The 17,450-nt window shown below is 40.9% G+C and overlaps 1 protein-coding gene and 2 long non-coding RNA genes across 4 annotated transcripts; 1 reads left to right on the top strand and 2 right to left on the bottom strand.

Annotated features, from left to right (window-relative positions):
* The first annotated feature begins 5,366 nt into the window (after window positions 1–5,366).
* LOC112843777 (uncharacterized) lies at window positions 5,367–7,475 on the top strand. The gene is made up of 2 exons (XM_025902774.1): window positions 5,367–5,995; window positions 7,352–7,475. Exons 1-2 carry the CDS (start codon window positions 5,367–5,369, stop codon window positions 7,386–7,388), a joined length of 666 nt encoding a protein of 221 aa, XP_025758559.1. The 3' UTR covers window positions 7,389–7,475.
* Window positions 7,476–9,153: 1,678 nt separating this feature from the next.
* Window positions 9,154–16,984, bottom strand: LOC109197569 (uncharacterized). Of its 2 annotated transcripts, XR_003216294.1 has the most exons (4): window positions 16,800–16,984; window positions 12,184–12,258; window positions 11,975–12,066; window positions 9,154–9,424 (listed from the first exon to the last, which is right to left on the bottom strand). It is a non-coding gene; the product is annotated as an uncharacterized LOC109197569 (long non-coding RNA). The 2 variants fall into 2 exon arrangements; XR_002058621.2 differs by lacking the exon at window positions 9,154–9,424 and having other exon boundaries at window positions 11,948–12,066; window positions 16,800–16,973.
* LOC112843795 (uncharacterized) lies at window positions 13,640–14,495 on the bottom strand. Its single transcript, XR_003216306.1, has 2 exons — window positions 14,220–14,495; window positions 13,640–13,842 (listed from the first exon to the last, which is right to left on the bottom strand). It is a non-coding gene; the product is annotated as an uncharacterized LOC112843795 (long non-coding RNA).
* Window positions 16,985–17,450: the final 466 nt, after the last annotated feature.

Genomic DNA, 17,450 nt, shown 5'->3' with positions numbered 1-17,450 from the left:
TTATGGTGGCCCCTAGAGACAAACCACGTACCAACTCCAAAACACTTAAAAACTCCAAAACACGTACAAAAGACAACAGAAGTGCTCCAGGATGCTAGGCCAAGTGTTGAGCTTTTGTTACCTAGTGGCTACACAAGCCAGCAAGTACCAACGACCGGATTTGGTGTGTGGTAGTAACAGGTAAATGTACATTTTTAAAAAAAAAAAATGATTTGAATATATATGAGTGCTTGTGTATAAATACACAAACAATACACATATGCTTTCAGTTGTGTAATTTAAGTGATCTAGGTAGCTCTGTTTTGGAAGGTCAGTTAACACTAGAAATGTGTTTTGGAGTTTGTACATGCTTTGTCTCTAGGGGCCACCGTATATATTTATATATAAACATATATAAATAAAACCACATTGTTTTTACATTAGTAATTCCTTTTGTGCATAATTTCATATTGTTGTTAATAATAAATTAATTAAAGCAACAAAACAACCTGAAGAGCCGGTTGGGAGCCGAAAAAGCCGGTTCTCTACAAAGAGCCGGAAATCCCATCACTAGTACGGGGTAACTGACCGTTTGCAAATGAGTGTGACCAAAAAGGTGGGTACGAATGACTGTACCAACATCACTGAATGAAAGTACGGCTTATACCTGAAAAAGCTTCCAGTAAGGCTTGATTTGCTGTCTTCCAACAATTTACGGTACAAACAAGAATCTCAAGTGTTTGTTTTTCTTTGTAACATCTCTCTTACCGTCACCCAGACCATTAAAATGCTGAATAATCAAAGATCAGTAACACCTGAAGGTTTTCCCCCATTGGTGAGAGCATGTTCTGTATGTATATTCATTTACAGCGATTACTAATCCTGCCCGTTTGTACAGATTTACAGTCTTTCCTGTTTTCTTTGCTCTTTGTAAAAAGCTCAGGTCAGCTGCTGTGTGCCAATAAAGTTTTGAGTTGGTAACAAAGTGACGCTCTAACCTGATGCAGATTACAGTCATGAATTTATTCATTTTGCACATTAAATGACTTCAAATGTTTGATGGAATAAACACTGAAAACCTTTAACAAAAGCACATTAAGATAAAATGAATATACAACAAAGTAAGAAGCATTAATCTGCTGCCATAATCCCACAGTTAAACCTGAAGCTTCATCTAAACTCAGTCCAGGTGTTTCTCTGCAGTCGGCTCTGTTATCCTGACAAAACTGTTTCCAGTCAGAAAGGCTGCAGGTATTTGTGTGAAATAAAGACAGAGAGGGAAAAATTCATACCAACAACATTTGAATAAATAACAAGTGAGGAGAAAACAATGAAAAGATACAAAACATCAGCAATATACAGCTTGTAACAGAGCAACAGGGATGTAAAAGTGACTTTATCAATGAGTGGTTGTAAAGGAGTCACCGTCCTCTCTTCTTTGCACTGGCAGCATCACATGATGTTGTTCATATTCCAATAAAATGATCAGATTTGCACAACAAATAAATACCAGAGTTTTTGTTCTACATAAAGATCTTCATCTATTTTGCTGCCTCCTCTCCACCCTGAGAAAGGCAGGACTCTGCTGACGTAGTAGCCGAGGCCCAGGGAGAGGAGGGCGATGACCAGCAGAAGCCCAGGTCCTCCACAAACTCCTGCCAGGTGGTCCTGAAGCTGACAGGATGCCCTCAGTGCTCTGCAGGGTCGGGTTCAGTAAGGAGCAGCTCTTTTCATGTGTTAAAAATATTTTTCAGACTCATGAATTTTAATGCAGCCGTTCACACATCGCCTGATGTCACAGCACAAATTTGAGGCATTTACTTTTTCCTGTAAAAGTTTGATTTTCCTGATTTTTGTGTACAAATAAACAGATCTGACCAATCAGATCACTGCATTTAGCTAAAAGGGTGCTCACAGTTCGAACACACCAGTGTTGAAAACACAACTTTCGACACACTCTCTGAAATGATTCATCTGCCTCCTCAGATCTGATCCCATCTCTGGTAACAAAAGCTCCACCGGCTCCACTGACATCCTGAAACATGTACGAAAGTTTCAACTTCTGGATCAAACCATGAAATTCTGTCTGCTGCTGAGAATCAGATGAACCCAGAATCTCAGTTTCCTCCTTTTCCTGTTTAGAAACATCAGCTCATCATCACTGGATGTCGACTACATTTTTTCACAGTGGGTTTTTTATGAGCACATATTGTTCATTAAAACAAGACAAGCTCAGTGTGGAAAGGTCTTTATAGTCATGGCTGGAGGTCGGGGCTCTGTGAAGGCCGATCTAACATCATCATTACAGGTTTTGTTTTTTAATTTTACCTGGTCATGAACACAACACTCTACTTTTTGTCTTTTAAATGGAGTAAATAAAGTTTGTTAAGGGTTAAAATATACACACAGTGGACAAACTCCTCACTTTCACAGACTGAACCCTAACAGTGACCACTGACCTCAGAAAGTGAGAGGAGGGACTCCAATCATCCAGCTGGTCGCCATGGTGACCAAATTATTGAGGCAGAAGTCACTGAAGCACAAGGAGGAGGTCAGGACTCAGAGTGAAGCTCCTGCAGCAAACAAACATGTGAATGTAAAGAGTTTGATGGTTTTCAGAGTGAAACACAAACAGGACCTGATGCTGTGAAAACTACACCAATGAAACACACGTCTGTTTCTCAGCAGCCAAACACACCTGATCATCCACACCACCCTCAGCCTCCACCTCTGCTGCTGCTCCACCCACACAGCTGGAGATGAAGATGAGCAGCATCATCATGTCAGCTGAATACAGCACCTGCAGAGAGGGAGCAGCAGAGTTATGATGAGTCTTAACAAGCCTCCTGACAGCCTTCATATTAACCAAGAGTTTTACCATCATCGTCATCATCTGGAGTTAGAGCTGGATCCAGTGCACTGAGCTCCAGAAGGACTTTAACTTGGATCATGTGATCAGCTGACCTGTGCTGAGTCTGCTCTGATGTTTCTTTCTTTTTGTTGATTTAACAAACTGCATAAATAGCTACTTTGTTCATTACTGTAGAAAAATACAGCCTTTTGAAATCAGATGACACCCTGTACAACGTATCAGACAGTAAAAGGATAACAAACTGGTGTTTTTTTACACAACACTTTCATTTAGACGGGGAGACTAGAAAGTGATCTGCTCTGTAACCTCCTGAGCCTCAGCCAACAACACATTAGCACATGTAACATGAGCTGCTTTACTCTTGTAACTGCTTTCACACACACAGTCACAGTAGGGATTATGTGCAGCTGTTGACCAGTAATACTGAAGAGAATCACCCTGTTAATTTAAACATAAAGCAGTTAGCTCCAAATTAGCTCCACAGCAGCACTTGTTTACTCCGCGCTCCCACACAGCCTTCAATAAATGTTAAGACTTGAATCACTTTGATTTCCACTCCTGAGGGGAAATGAATTGCTGTGGTTTACACTGCTGTTAAGAAACGTGCTTTCAGGAAACTTTCAAGAAGTTAGGCTTTTACAAGCCACACAGTCTCAGAGCAGCGAGCATGAACCAACAGATGGGGCCCAGCAGGAGAACAATGAGCTAAAATTAAATTAATCTGAATCACAGTTTTACAAACTCTGTGTTTTAAAATGTAAATGCAATGATTTGAAAATCTCATAAAGTCACAACACAGAGACTGACTCATCTTGGATCTCTCTGCTCCCGTACAGTAAGTACAGTTAATAAATGTCAGGGAGTCTGTCTGCCTGCTGAGGCTCAGTGCACTCGTGCAGAACTGAGCTTCTGAGACCGAGGTCAGTCCACATCTCTCCAAGGGTCACTCAGCCTGTCAGCAAGGTGCAGCCAGTCCACAGCTCTCAGTGGGAAACGCTGTGCTGATGGACGTTAATGTTGCCGATCAGCTATGATCCAAGTCTAGACGCGGGAATCACCAGGTGCAATACTTCACTCATGATAGTATATTATTGCATTGTTGAAACATTTTGCGACATTCTGAGTATTGCAATAAAACACGCTGTGATTTATCACTTTGTTTCTGCAAATTATGTCCTCAAAGTTAAACTTTGTCAATATCAGTTTCATCCAGTCAGATCAACTATTTCTTTGCACCAAAATAAGACGATCAAACACACCAACACTGTCACCAAATCCTGACATAATTGTTGCCACGAGACAGTGGGGACTGGGCCAAAAAAATCGCACAGTGTAAGCCCAGCATTAGCCTGGTTTTCCTGCTCTCAGACACCCTAAAGTAATGATAGAAACATGTTATAGAACCAAAACATTGCAGTTGTGTTTATTATTGTTTTTATACTTGAATATCTCTGCAATGCAACAACTGGTACATGTGTTATTGTTACTGTGCTCTTTGTAATCCAGCTGGTGAGGGATCCACTGCCTTTAGCAGCCTCGCACAGATCCTTTATCCACCGTTTCCTCGTCCTATCCTCACAGGGCACAATGTTATATCATGAGTGATAATTTTAAAAAAATCTATACACATAAAACACGGACACACACAAATACATACAGTGACATTTTATACCTTTTCCAGAATACTGTATACACAGTGGCTACGAGTTTGCATCATGGTGCTGATCCAGAATCCTTCCCCGCAAAACACGCGCGTGCTCTTACAAAAGGACCAGATGTTGTGCCAGAAAGTGATTTCCAATGTTTCCGTGGGGTTTTTATGTGTAGTATCGTGGGTTATATATAAAATTAAAAAATTACCTGTTTCTCACGAATCTTTGTTATTGTACTTACAATATAATCAATCAGCTTCTCTTTGTCCACTTAAAATATGTTTACAGAACTATTTTTGCATTTGTTGCAATTTCAGCTGTGCTCTCGGCCAGATTACTCTTAAAAGAGACATTTTTAAAGTAAACAAGATTTTTTTTTTTAACTGCATAAATAAAGGATACATAAAAGTCACTGCCAAAAACTGATTGCGGCTTCTGCCTTGTTACAGGAATGTTGTTTGTTGCTCAAGATGACGTGATATAATTCGGCAAATACCGGAAATCAGTTTTTGGCAGACAATCACTTTTTGGCACAACACCTGGCTCGTCACGAGCGCGTTCTGCCGCATCAGTCGCTTGGTAGTCATGTGACTTATGCAAGCCAGATCCTTTTATTTAGCAAAATTGTGATTAATAGCTACTGAAATGTTATTGTTGGCACAGGCGGGACGCCACACGCACACACATAAAAAAGAGGGAAAAAACTTCAATAAACGGCACTTGCCTGCTACACCGCCCTCTCCTCTCCACGCCTGCCCTTATGTGGGGCAAACGTCCTCAGCTCTCATCGTTTGAGGAGGGGTGGTGCCGGTGGGGGACTCTTGAAGCACTTGACTTTCTGACCGGTGCTCAGTGACGCAGATATGTTAGGCTCGCTGCTCGTCGTCGCTGTTTTTACCCGTTTGTCTGCAGATGTCCAGCCTGTTTTAGGAAACTCCTTCACGTTTCCACAAAACTGCAAGAACGATGAAGAAGGAAAACTGCTCCGGGCTGAGCCCCATGGGGAGGTGGAGGTGGCTGTTCACCAGCGCGGTGTGTGGGCACCCGCCCCGGGCTACCGACACCGGATCCTTCAAAACTCTTCCATTTTGTTCAGGCGCATATTTTACAATGACAGTGGCGTTTTTGTATTAAGATGCGGCAGCCGGGAGATGCGCATCCAGGTTACAGTTCTAGTTCCTTTCAATGTCACCGTGAAAGAGGGAGAAAAAGCGACACTGCCGTGTTACTTTCCAACTACCAGCAAGAAGACTGTCTCTGCACGATGGGAGATGAATCAGCAAGTTGTGTTTGAGTGGAATTCCTGCACAGATAAAAGTAACGGGACTGCTGATGGAAGACTCTCTGGAGACTTTTCCTTAAAACTGCGACAGGCGAGGAAGGAAGATCATGGAGATTATTTCTGCTATAAACAAAATGAAGACGGAGAGAAAGAGGGGGATCCATCTGTCGTGAGGCTGAAAGTCAAGAAGAGAGGCCGCGACCAGCAGCGGTAAGTAGCCTATCCTCTTTTTTCATAGCCGGGTTCGACATTAGATCAGTATGACGGAGTATTAGGGCCACATAAAAAAAAAAAAAAAAAAGTCTCTTTCGCGAATAAACGCGAAATATTATTTTTTGGGGGGAAAAGATGAAATGTAGCGATTACGCTCGCACTTTCAAGCCAAACCACTTACACGGCTCCTATCCTCTACAAACACTTGATCAGCAATCTTCTCGCGTCTTGTGGCACAACACACGCAGTGTCGGAATCCTTGCATCAGATGTATCATTTTGAAGGAGAGATCAAGGAGCTGAACGACAAATCACTCCCCAATTTCGACTTTATTCTCCGAATCATCAATTAGATATATTTTTTAATATGGCCCCGATACCCCCTCGTGTCCCGCATATGTCTGAGCAAAGGTCACTTTATTATTTACATGTTAAGCACAAACGCGCGTTTTAACCCTTTAAACCCTGACCTAATTTAGCCTTTAAACCAGGGGTAGGCAACTCCAGGCCTCGAGGCCTACCCTCGAGTACCCAAGGGCCTACCCTTGCTAAAAATGCTAAACGTCACCGGTTAGGGTTTAAAGGGTTAAGCACGATCGTGATTCGTCAGAACTGCGAAAAATCGGAAAATCGAGCTTGATACTAAAAGAAAAATAAATGAATAAAAGTTTCGTCCTGGGAAATTATGCTTAAAATATTTTTAAATACTCTGAGGAATGTTAGGCTCTGGTGTGTAAAGGCCTTTAGACTGCAGAGGCAAAGAAAAAAACGAACAGGAGGCCAATTTACTATGAGCCTAGATACGTCTCCATTTCATGTGCCACGAGTGGTTATCGTCATAATCATGATCGCTGCTAAACTGTGACTTACACTGAGCTCGCACTACAGTAACTTTTCCTCAGTGTGATTGTTTATCGACTAGTGTAACTTTTAGATGAAGCACATCAGTATATTTTGGATGAGAGGGCAGAGTGACTTTGACCGAGGCCTCATGACTTCATAGGTGTCGCACGAAAACGAGAAGAGCAGCGTGAAATTCCGGGTGTGCTTGGGTGTCATATACGGACAGAGCACCGAAAGGAGCGCGTATAAAGACGTGGACCCGCTCATGGAATTCAGATAATTATCTCCATTTATGTTGGTGGTGGTCAGAGGGCCCGGTGGCAACAGTGTCCGGCAGCCTCGCCTCTGTCAGTGCGCCCCAGGGTGGCTGTGGCTACAATGTAGCTGCCATCACCAGTGTGTGAATGGGTGGATGACTGAGTGTGTAAAGCGCTTTGGGGTCCTTAGGGACTAAGTAAAGCGCTATACAAATGCAGGCAATTTATCATTTACCATTCCCCTTTCTCTGCAGCCGACGAAGAAAACGGGACAATCGACGAGGACCCTGAGTAGCTGTCAGCAGAGGAGGAACTTTGGTCTGCCAGCCTGGACAAGTTTACTTTCCAGTCAGTCCTGTGGAGGACATTTGGATTCTCAGCCTTGTGGGCTGGATGCTGGTGGAAGCACCCACCGCAGATGCGTGGACCTTCCTGCTCCTGCGCTCATTAGTTAAATATATTTCTGGTAGCTGCATATTTTCAGCGTCTAAAAACATATCTCTGAATGTGTTTGAGGATGCAGGAAAGGGAATTGATATTAATATGTATTTTATTCTGTTCATTTAATCTTCAAGTTTGCAGTCTAAGGAGCTTGGAAAGAAAAGCGTCTGGGGGGAAACTCCCACTGGGTTTAAATCTGGGACTCTCCACCATTTGACCTTAGAACTGAAGAAGCTTCTCGGATGAGAGGTGAAACGTCTTCAAGCAACTTAAAGAAGTCCAGACGCTTTTCTTTCCAAACTCCTTAGACTATGATGACCTGGATGACAGAGAACCTTCAGACTTCAAGTTTGCATTTCTGAAACATTCCGTTAATAATCCCTTTGTTTATTTTACATTTTATTCAACTGCATGCGTATTTATACAGACTATACTACACTAAATAAACTATTCAATGAATGTCTGAGTAATGAATTATTACTATAATCATTCATAATAAACATTCTTCAGTGTACATGCAGTCCTTCTGTTAACACCAATATTCAGTCCCACAGTGCTCCATCATGGAGCCTCCTTCCAAATAAGAATTAAACACGAAAAACAAAATCACATCAACATTTAAACGTTTTTTATAACAAAAATTATTTGAATTATTTTTTCTGGGACACATTTGTGTTAATATTATTCTCCAAAGTCTCAAAGATCATAGTGAGCATTAACCTCCTAAGACCTGAACTCTTCCACAGCATGCATTTTTAATTTCTCTTTGATATTTGGGCTGATCAGCACCTGATGAATGCAAAAACAAATAATTAACAGATTTAATTTTTAACCTAATTTTTGTTTCTGAGAAAATGAGATCCACATAAGAGGACATTTGTTTTAAATTTCAATAGAACAGTAGCAGTGTAATGTCCTCGTAAGTGGATATCAGGCCCTTGTAGAGCAAAATGTAGAATTCTGGTCTAGACAACCCAAAATGTGATGTCCACAGGTCCTCAATGTCACTGAATAAATGTTTTAGGTACAAGTTGTTATGTTTGTGTTGAGGATGATTTTAGGTTACATTAGAAGATGAATATAAAATTAATTTCAGACTTAAACATTTTCCACGGTGCAGCATCACTGCAGCTTCTTGTTTAGGCCTGCGTGTGGCCCACGGGAGAAAGCTTGGCCTCCTGTCCCCAACAACCCAGAACAGACTTCAATGAATGAATCTGATACTTTAATAAAATACTGTCAACAGTTTCTTCACATTTTTCACGTTTCCTCATTTCTGCTGCCCAGAACGATCTTCCCCTCTGTTATAACAAGTTTACAACAATCAGCCATGAACAGAACTGATAATGAAAATGAGAATAATGCAGGTGCCAAAACATTCAACTGTCCATATTACTGATAAGTAATATTAAGAATACTAATAATAATAACACATTTTAGGCTGTTTGGTTCAATGATCTACACTCATTTTGGCTCTTAAAATGAATGTGGCGTCTTTAATATTTTTATATATTTTTCTATGAACTAAAGATGACGTCACCCACAGTTTCCTTTGTCCCGTGTTTGTTTTTGCTGTGAAGATCATTCATGAAAAAATGTCTCAGCACAGGCAGGATTTTCAGCTTCCAGCTTTTATTATAAGGAGAACAATCATATTTTCAACACAGCTGCCTGATTCACAGTCATGACAAAGAGAAAAGCAGAAACAAATAAGACGTAGCAGCCAGTGCAGAGGGAGAAGACAGCAATGACATCTATCAGCAGGAGCAGCTGCAAGAAGCTGAAGTCCTCCATGAATCCATGTCCTCCAACTCCAGGAGTTGGGAGAGAAATCGTCGGGAGGATCCACAGATAAGGTCTGATGCTCTGCAGTTAACAGCCTGATTCTGCAGCATAAACACAAACACACCGTCAGAGACACAAAGAACCACCTTCAGGAACAAGAACAACACTCAGTCCTCTTTTTGTTTCTTTCACAATCCCCGTCTTTCTATACATGGATGGCAAGGCTCGCAAAATTTCAAAATCCCTGGTAGCCCTTCGGGCAGGCACTCTTCAGTTTTTGGCAGCCCAAAATAAATTTAAGTAGCCGGAAAAAAAAGGAAAACAAAAGAGGACAATCTTTTGATTGATGTTTTGTTTCCTTTACAATACATACATTAAATACATTAAAGTATAATATTGTAAAGGAAACAAAACTCCAATCAAAAAATAGTTAAAACACAAATTACATCAACTGTATAAAAATTACAATCATCAAGTCAAATACTTGGTTCTAACTGAACAGAAATTTCTATGAACTTGTAAGAACTGTGTAGAACATGAATCAGTCTGTGTCAGATCCTGAATCTGAAATTTCCACTGAAGTCAAGGGTAAGAGGTAAGTGGAACCAAGATCCAGGCCATTTGCTTTTTGAAGTTTGCAAAGACTGCTAAATGTTGCCAATGGTAGTTCACTCTTTGCAACATAGTGCACTGTTCTAAACAGATTTTTCAGGACTTCTTGTTGTGCTTGGTTTATTTTTAGTATGTTTTTTTGCAATTGGTGTTTGTTCTGGGAAAGATACTGCAGACTGAGCAATAATGCATTTCTTGCATTTCTCATGGGTTCTGATGGAGTCTCTTAAAATTACTGGTCCCAGTAACAAAGGCGCTTGTCGACTGAGATATCGAGGGAAACTCACGACACACCCAGCAGAACACTGTTATTTAGCATAGCATATTCCAACCACAGAAATTCTTTTGTACATGAAACCAAAAAAGCTGCGCTTTCTTTTTGCCTCATAGTCTGATTTGTCATAACTTTTCCGTTTTGTGGTAGGCTTTTCTTTGGCTGTCACTTCTTCACCCTGACTTGTCTTATTTGGCTCAGCAGAACTAAAATACCTGCGTAAATCCTGCTGCTTTTACACACGTACTTACATAACGGTCAGCGATTCTCTGCACAATCAACCTCTCACATGTTTAAGTTTGCTGTGGGAGATTTCACTTGTCATGTTTGAATAGTAGCTAACGAGTGATAAGACGATGCCAGAGGAATTGGTGCGCAATTAATCTGTCACTCACCAATCAGTGCTGTCGCTCTCTATACACAGTTCGCGCGATCGCAAAGTGAAAGGAAAAGCAAAGAACAAACGCAAATTCAAACGCGATTTCAATATGTCACATATTGACAGAGGCTCGTCGATGCCAATGACATAATTACCCAGCTACATTTGCGAAAGAAAATGCAAAAGCATTGACATATATTTGTCCTTCCTATGATAGCCCGACGGGCAGGGCTGAGATGGGTTTTGGTAGCCCGACTGGAAAAAGTTTTGCAAGCACTGGATGGCTTTTCTACCCCCCTGTATACAGACTGCCAGGAACAATGAAGCGTAGAGGAATTTAACAGGCAGTTTGACGCCTTTGATGCTCCACTTTCTGATGCCCGTGAAATACTTGTAGCTGATGTTAAAACAGGCTCCTGCAAGAGCTTCCTGCTGTTGCAGGACACTGTGGGCGTCATGATGCACTGATACACCGTGTGAGAGGCGGCATAAATGCAGCACTGATGTTTATCTTCCCGCTTCATTAAGTTATATTCTTTTACACACAGTTTATTCATAATGGGAAGTACCACAGCGTAGATAAGTCGGGTGTATTATCAGTCTGTATACAGTGTTTGTTTTACAAGTGTAGCAAAGGAAGGGAGGATGTGAACATTTTGATTAGGATGCCTCCTCCAATGGGCTCAATAGAGCTTCTTGAAATATCCATCATTGGCTACTATTGTTGTAACATTGGCAGCTTCATCTGAGGCGTTGCATTCACAAACAGCTTCTTCCCCTGTGGTAGCATCTATTATAACACTACACTTTAATTCAGCGAGCTGACTCGTTTTTCACAAAGGTTTGTAACTGCATGACTGACTGCCTGATTTTATACACCTGTGGAAGTGCATTCAAATATTATAAGGGTCCTGATCTCTGCTTCATCGACTTCAGTCTGAGACTCCAAGAGGAGAGACGTTTAACCCACATCCTGGGATGGTTTAACGTAACCAGCCTGTTTCATTCCACACTTCAGTACTAATATGGATCTGACTGATTTATGTTTGACAGTGAATATTAAGATTTAACATTTATTAATCAAAATGTAATTGGGACAGGGTGAATACACATCATAGTGAGTTCATCTACAGCAAAAGTGCTGCACAAATAACTCATCTGTCTCTAAATACTGATCAATGTTACTGTGATTTAACAGCTGTTTGGGCTGGACCAACTTTTCTATTAAAGAGGGGGACATTCTTCAGTTGGTCTCATCCACCTGATATATTAGAGGACAAACACCAATACATGATACCAGATGTAACAGCCTGCTAACTTTTAACAATCACAACAAAATATAAACATTAACAGTGACGACTGATCTCAGAAAGTCAAATCAGGGACCTCAGTCATCCAGATGGTCGCCATGGTGACCAAGTTATGAAGCCAGAAACCACTGAAGCACAAGGAGGAGGTCAGGATTCAGAGTGAAGCTCCTGCAGCAAAAAAACATGTGAATGTAAAGAGTTTGATGGTTTTCAGAGTGAAACACAAACAGGACCTGATGCTGTGGAAACTACACCAATGAAACACACGTCAGTAGCCAAACACACCTGATCATCCACACAATCCTCAGCCTCCATCACCCACACAGCTGGAGATGAAGATGAGCAGCATCATCACGTCACCTGCAGAAAGGGAGAGAGGGAGCACAGACATGTGAACCAGCTTAGAGCCGACCTCAGCTTAAAACAACACATAAACACAGAAAACGAGCAGCGAGGACAGCAGATCAGCTTTGACCTGCATAATGTCTTTGATTGAAGTGTAAGTGCATACAAACTAAAGATATCAGTGTTAGAATGCTTTCTTTCCCCTGCCTGAAGGGGAAAAAAACTCAATACAGCACAGTATCACAACACAGATGGTGCAGTGATGTTTCATCGATACAGGGACACCTGATATACACACACACGAAATGTTCTTTTTCAAAGAAAAAGAAAATCTGTGGCTGTCTGGTGATGGCACTGAATCTTTTTCACATACTTCAACGACCACTTTTGGTCACAGATCACATAACAGGATGTAACATTTCTGCAGTCACTCTCACAGACACTTTCAGGGTTTGATAATAATCGTGTCTAATTTATAAATGCAGACAGATCACCAACATGTTGCCATCAGTCTGAAAGTGTCTTTGTCAGTGAGCACGGCTCCAGGGGACTCGACTCAACGGGCTACCAGCTGGTTGTACTTTGGTTATATTCCTCTAAAACAGGAAGTTTGCTGAGCAAAAATGTGAATATCTGTCTATGTAGACAACAACAGAAATGTGATTTTCAATCATTTATCACAGTTCAATTGCAGACTGATAACAGACGGAAAACACCATCTGTGTTTAAGTCAAATGTCTGTACATATTTAGGATTTTTTAACAAGGGACGTGAAACTCAAATGTAATGTCAGCAACAAAAATGACTGAAGTGACAGAAAGACTGAGGACTTTGTTGGATTATTATTAAAACACTTTGCAGTTGAAAAAAGGTGATAAATCACAATGTTCTGTATCACAAAACATTACAAAAATCACAATAATATCATATGGTGGGGTGTCCGGTGATTCTCACCTCTTGTAACTTCACAAATGTGGGGGAGATTTACATGGACATCTCATAACAAACACATGTAAACTGTGCTCAAAACACCTTCTCCAAGTTTCACCATCTTGGTTCTGATTATCCTTCTTTAAACAACCTGCTATACAAGTTTATTTTAACTAATAATGGAGCTTTGAATAAATGTTAAATCCTATCAGATGCTCTGTAAGTTAAACATTGGTGGAGGGGGTTGAGAGCTCCACACATGCAGGACGTTCCAGGGACTGTCTGGAAGGTTTAAGATCAACTGGGCTGAAAATGATAACGATACAAACAATTTCAGCCTGATAACAACTTATCAGGCTGAAACACACCTTCAATCTGGCATACAGATATGGATTAGAAATGTAACGCTTAATGTTGAGGAAATAATCGGCTTGTAGAATATTATATATATATATGTATGAAGTGCTGGGTATACAAGTCTGGCCTAAGTCTTCGGTCAGAAAGACTGCAGCAGTCCAGGAGTTTAGTTCACTGTCTTTAATTAAGCTTCACAGAAGAACTGGTTACAGCAGGGCCTGGCATGATAAATCCAACTGTGATGCAGCCAGATATGAACTTATAATTGTGGCAGATGCAGAATAGGTGACTATAAGCATGGTTGTCTGGAAACTGAAACAGATAATAGTATAATTAGCAGGGTCAAAGATAACTAAGCAACAATCAGAACACATCATCTACTCAGACACAGAAATATTTTACAATGTCCACAAGGGACCAAGACCAGAAGTTGGCTAAATAGCACATATCTTCCCAGTTGCCAGTAGTAAAGCAAGAATGTGGCAAGCTAACAACAGTTAAACTAAACAATAAACAACAGAAAAATCCTTTAACCGCGGGATGTAATTATTGGAGGAGATTCCGCAAATAATTTAAATAAACCTACTCACATGACATCATTGTACCGAGGCATAACTTTAGCTTTAACATGCACAGACAACTATAACTATTATCATACCAGTTAACCTGTCGAAGGTAACAACACTTACAGTTTCATTAACGCACACGGAATCACACAAACTGCGTTACAACTGCCATGCTCTGCTGCTGTGCCTTTCCTCTCTCACTCTCCCTCTGCGTGATGTGCACACGACCACTGATGCGCTCATTTGGGTGCGCTTGATTCTTGCCTCTAGACATCCTGAGGCTGAGTCAGCAGGGAATTTGCACACGGCTCAAGCACAGTGTGATAACCATGAGCAGTTTTCAACCTCGCTTTAGAACTGGTAGACCACAGATTTCCTGTACTATAGAAAGTACGTTGCGGTATGCTATTTTGCACGCACTGTTATAATGTACCAACTTGTGACCTAACCTCTACAAAGAGCTTAGTCAGAGCAGAGCGTGACCACCATTTTTATCTCAAGTGTCTAAAATGTTTTATGTGGCTTTGATTTGAAATTAAAATTAAATATAAGCAGCTCAGAGCCAGTTCTGTTGACTTATACTAAATGTTGCCACAAGTTCACGAAATATTATTCAGGGCTGAACTTGAACCAGCTGCTCTCATATTTGATAGACTTCACTAAATTTACATACATTATGATCCATATAATGCAGCCAAGCACATTTTTACATTCTTACCATAAACCTTGCTGTAAATAAAAAGGCCGACTTAAAGTTTGATTTATGATTTTAGTATTTCTGAGGCCTCATAACTTCATGAGTGTGGGAGAGATCAACACAAAAATCTCATTTGAAACTAATTAAAGCATTTTTTAAAATAACTGCAGCATCTTTTTTCACAGGATGTATCATAGTTTCAATATTACTAAATAATATTATATAATAATATTATATTATTAGATAATAATAGCTAATAGATAGATATTCACTAGAAAAAACTTTCAAAGTTGATTAAAAAAAAAACACAAGTTTGGATGAACATTAAAGGCTCAGATCATCATGCAGGCAGCTGGCTGGTCAAACCTACCCAGCAAACATGGGATTTGTCCATGTTTATCTGCTCGTCTGAATCACCCCCGTTTGCCACACTGCTGCTGTTTAGCCTGCTCCACTCTCTGTGTGAGGATGTCACATGATAGAAAGAAAAAGGTGCCACACACTTCTGTGAACAGCTCCTTTAACCTGCTCAACAGTGTTTGCGTGACCCAGCATTTGAACTCTTTCACCTCATTAGCTGTTCCCGTGCCTCCTCTCCCTCTCTGCCCTGCTGCTACCTCCACCTTCTTCAATATGATAAAGGGTTCAACCTGACTCTGAAAAAAAAGGCATTATTTTGGCAGATGAAAATGTCGAGTGGCTATTACTCCTGTGTCAGACACAGGCAGGCTGAGTGACTGAATCAATGTGGTATTCTTTGCCAATCAATTACACTGAATTAAGAAAGCCAAACACCTTATGATCTGCAGACAACCAGCTCTGCCTCATGAAACACGGCAGACGTAATCTGAGCTCCCACACTGTTAAGGTTTTCCCATGACTGGTCACTGTATGAAGGTTAAACGTAGCCAGTTGTAAGAAATATTGTTCAGGAATGAATTTGAAAGGCAGCAAAGAGGAAAACCAAAGCTAAACTACAGCACACACAGTCCTGCGTTAGGATCTCATTACCTGTTATATAAATACAGACTTGCAGGAATGCGCATAGACCTCAACCCTAATGCTAACAATCCAGTACAAGGATTGTCCAGTACCACGTCTATCAGTCAGTCTCACAGGTTAAATGTCAGCTGAAGCTCAGCGACTCATTCAGTGGAGCAGTGACACTAAATCAAAGTAGATCTGAAACAGAATGACAGGATTGACTTTAGTTACACACCTCTGTGTGAATTATTCCCTCTGTGAACACTGACAGTCCTTAAATGTCACACAGTATCAGCCTTATCCAGTATAAATCCAAATAAATTCATACACTGGGATAAACTGTGCGTATTGCAGATGTACACAAGTTGGGAATGTTTCTTGTCATTCCTAAACAACTGCAGATCCAAAGATCATCAGTTCAAACAACTGTACACAAGTACAAGATATTCTCATGTGTCACCACTTTGCCAAGTTCTGGAAATAGACCCAACCTGTCACCTCAGATGAGATGAAATTGGTTAGTTCAGGAACAACAAACAAAGGCTCAATCCCGCTGTCTACTTTATAAAGATCTTTATAAACATGCCACACCCTGAAGGAAAAAGACACGGGGAAGGTGGCGTTTAGTTTCCTGTTTTGTATCTCTAAAACTCGAAAAAAGGTTAGACGGACTTTTTGTGATGTCGGGGTCAGACAAAAAGATGTAACTGGATGTAACTGAAACACATTTCCACTCTCAGAAAGGGTGTGACAGAAAAACCCCAGCAGGCTGTGTTTAGAAATCTCGACCAGGCCCGTGTATGCTAGGCTCGTTAGCCTGCTTTGTTAGCCCTGCTAATAAGTTAACACAGTTAGCCTGTGTAGCTGAAAACGATCAAAACTTATAATAACCATGTGGTTATCACGTGGAGTCAAAAACTCTACATTTCTTGGCTATGCCTCACAAACCCTGAAGGTTTTAGTCAGTGCGACCAAAGCTAATGACCAAAGAAAACCAATAGCTGATATGTTAGAAAACTCACCTAGAGTCAGAGGTCCTCTCAAGTCCCAAACTGTGGGGGGAAACGGCACAGTGACTGTTCCATGTCTTTAACTAGTTTCCCGCAAAAACTGTGAGATTATAGTCCGTTTTAGTGATGGGTCCAGCAACACTGACGCACCGACGCTTGTATCAAGCTCACCTAGCGATGCCTGTATCGGTGCGTGCGTCGCTTTAAGAAAAAGTCACGTGATCGATACAGCTGCTGTATCGCTCATTGCCAACACGCCAAACTGTGTTTAAAAGGTACCGCATCCGTGTCTGCCAACGGAATGAGTCGCCACCAAAAACCACACAAAATTACTCTCGCAAAGATGAGAAAAAGAAAAAAAAATACATATCTCTCCAAAAACAAAATGGAGCCCGAAAGAAAAAGAAATGTTTCTGCTGTGTGGGATCATTTTGATCTTTTCACTGCAAATAAGGTAACTGTTTGTCTGTCTTTGTTTCAGTGTAATCTATCAGAACAGGAAAAACAGCAATGTGACTTGAAGTGTAAATTATTTATTTCATTTTATGCAGGTTAAATGTCGCATCTGCTCTGCGTTTCTTACACAAACAAAAGCACCTCCTCAGTGTTTAGGCATTACAGAGCCAAACAGGAAAATGAGGAGACAAACACACCGAGAATGAA

This window comes from Oreochromis niloticus, linkage group LG3, assembly GCF_001858045.2.
Source record: "Oreochromis niloticus isolate F11D_XX linkage group LG3, O_niloticus_UMD_NMBU, whole genome shotgun sequence".
NCBI classification, from domain to species: domain Eukaryota; kingdom Metazoa; phylum Chordata; class Actinopteri; order Cichliformes; family Cichlidae; genus Oreochromis; species Oreochromis niloticus.
The sequence above is the reverse complement of the archived record's forward strand: the minus strand, read 5'-3'. Positions and strand labels throughout refer to the sequence as shown.

Bases quoted from the DNA above. Each gene is read 5' to 3' on its own strand.
- LOC112843777 (XM_025902774.1), top strand. From the start codon at position 5,367: ATGTTAGGCTCGCTGCTCGTCGTCGCTGTTTTTACCCGTTTGTCTGCA. The intron at 5,996-7,351 runs GTAAGTAGCCTA...CTTTCTCTGCAG, and splicing joins AGAGGCCGCGACCAGCAGCG to CCGACGAAGAAAACGGGACA.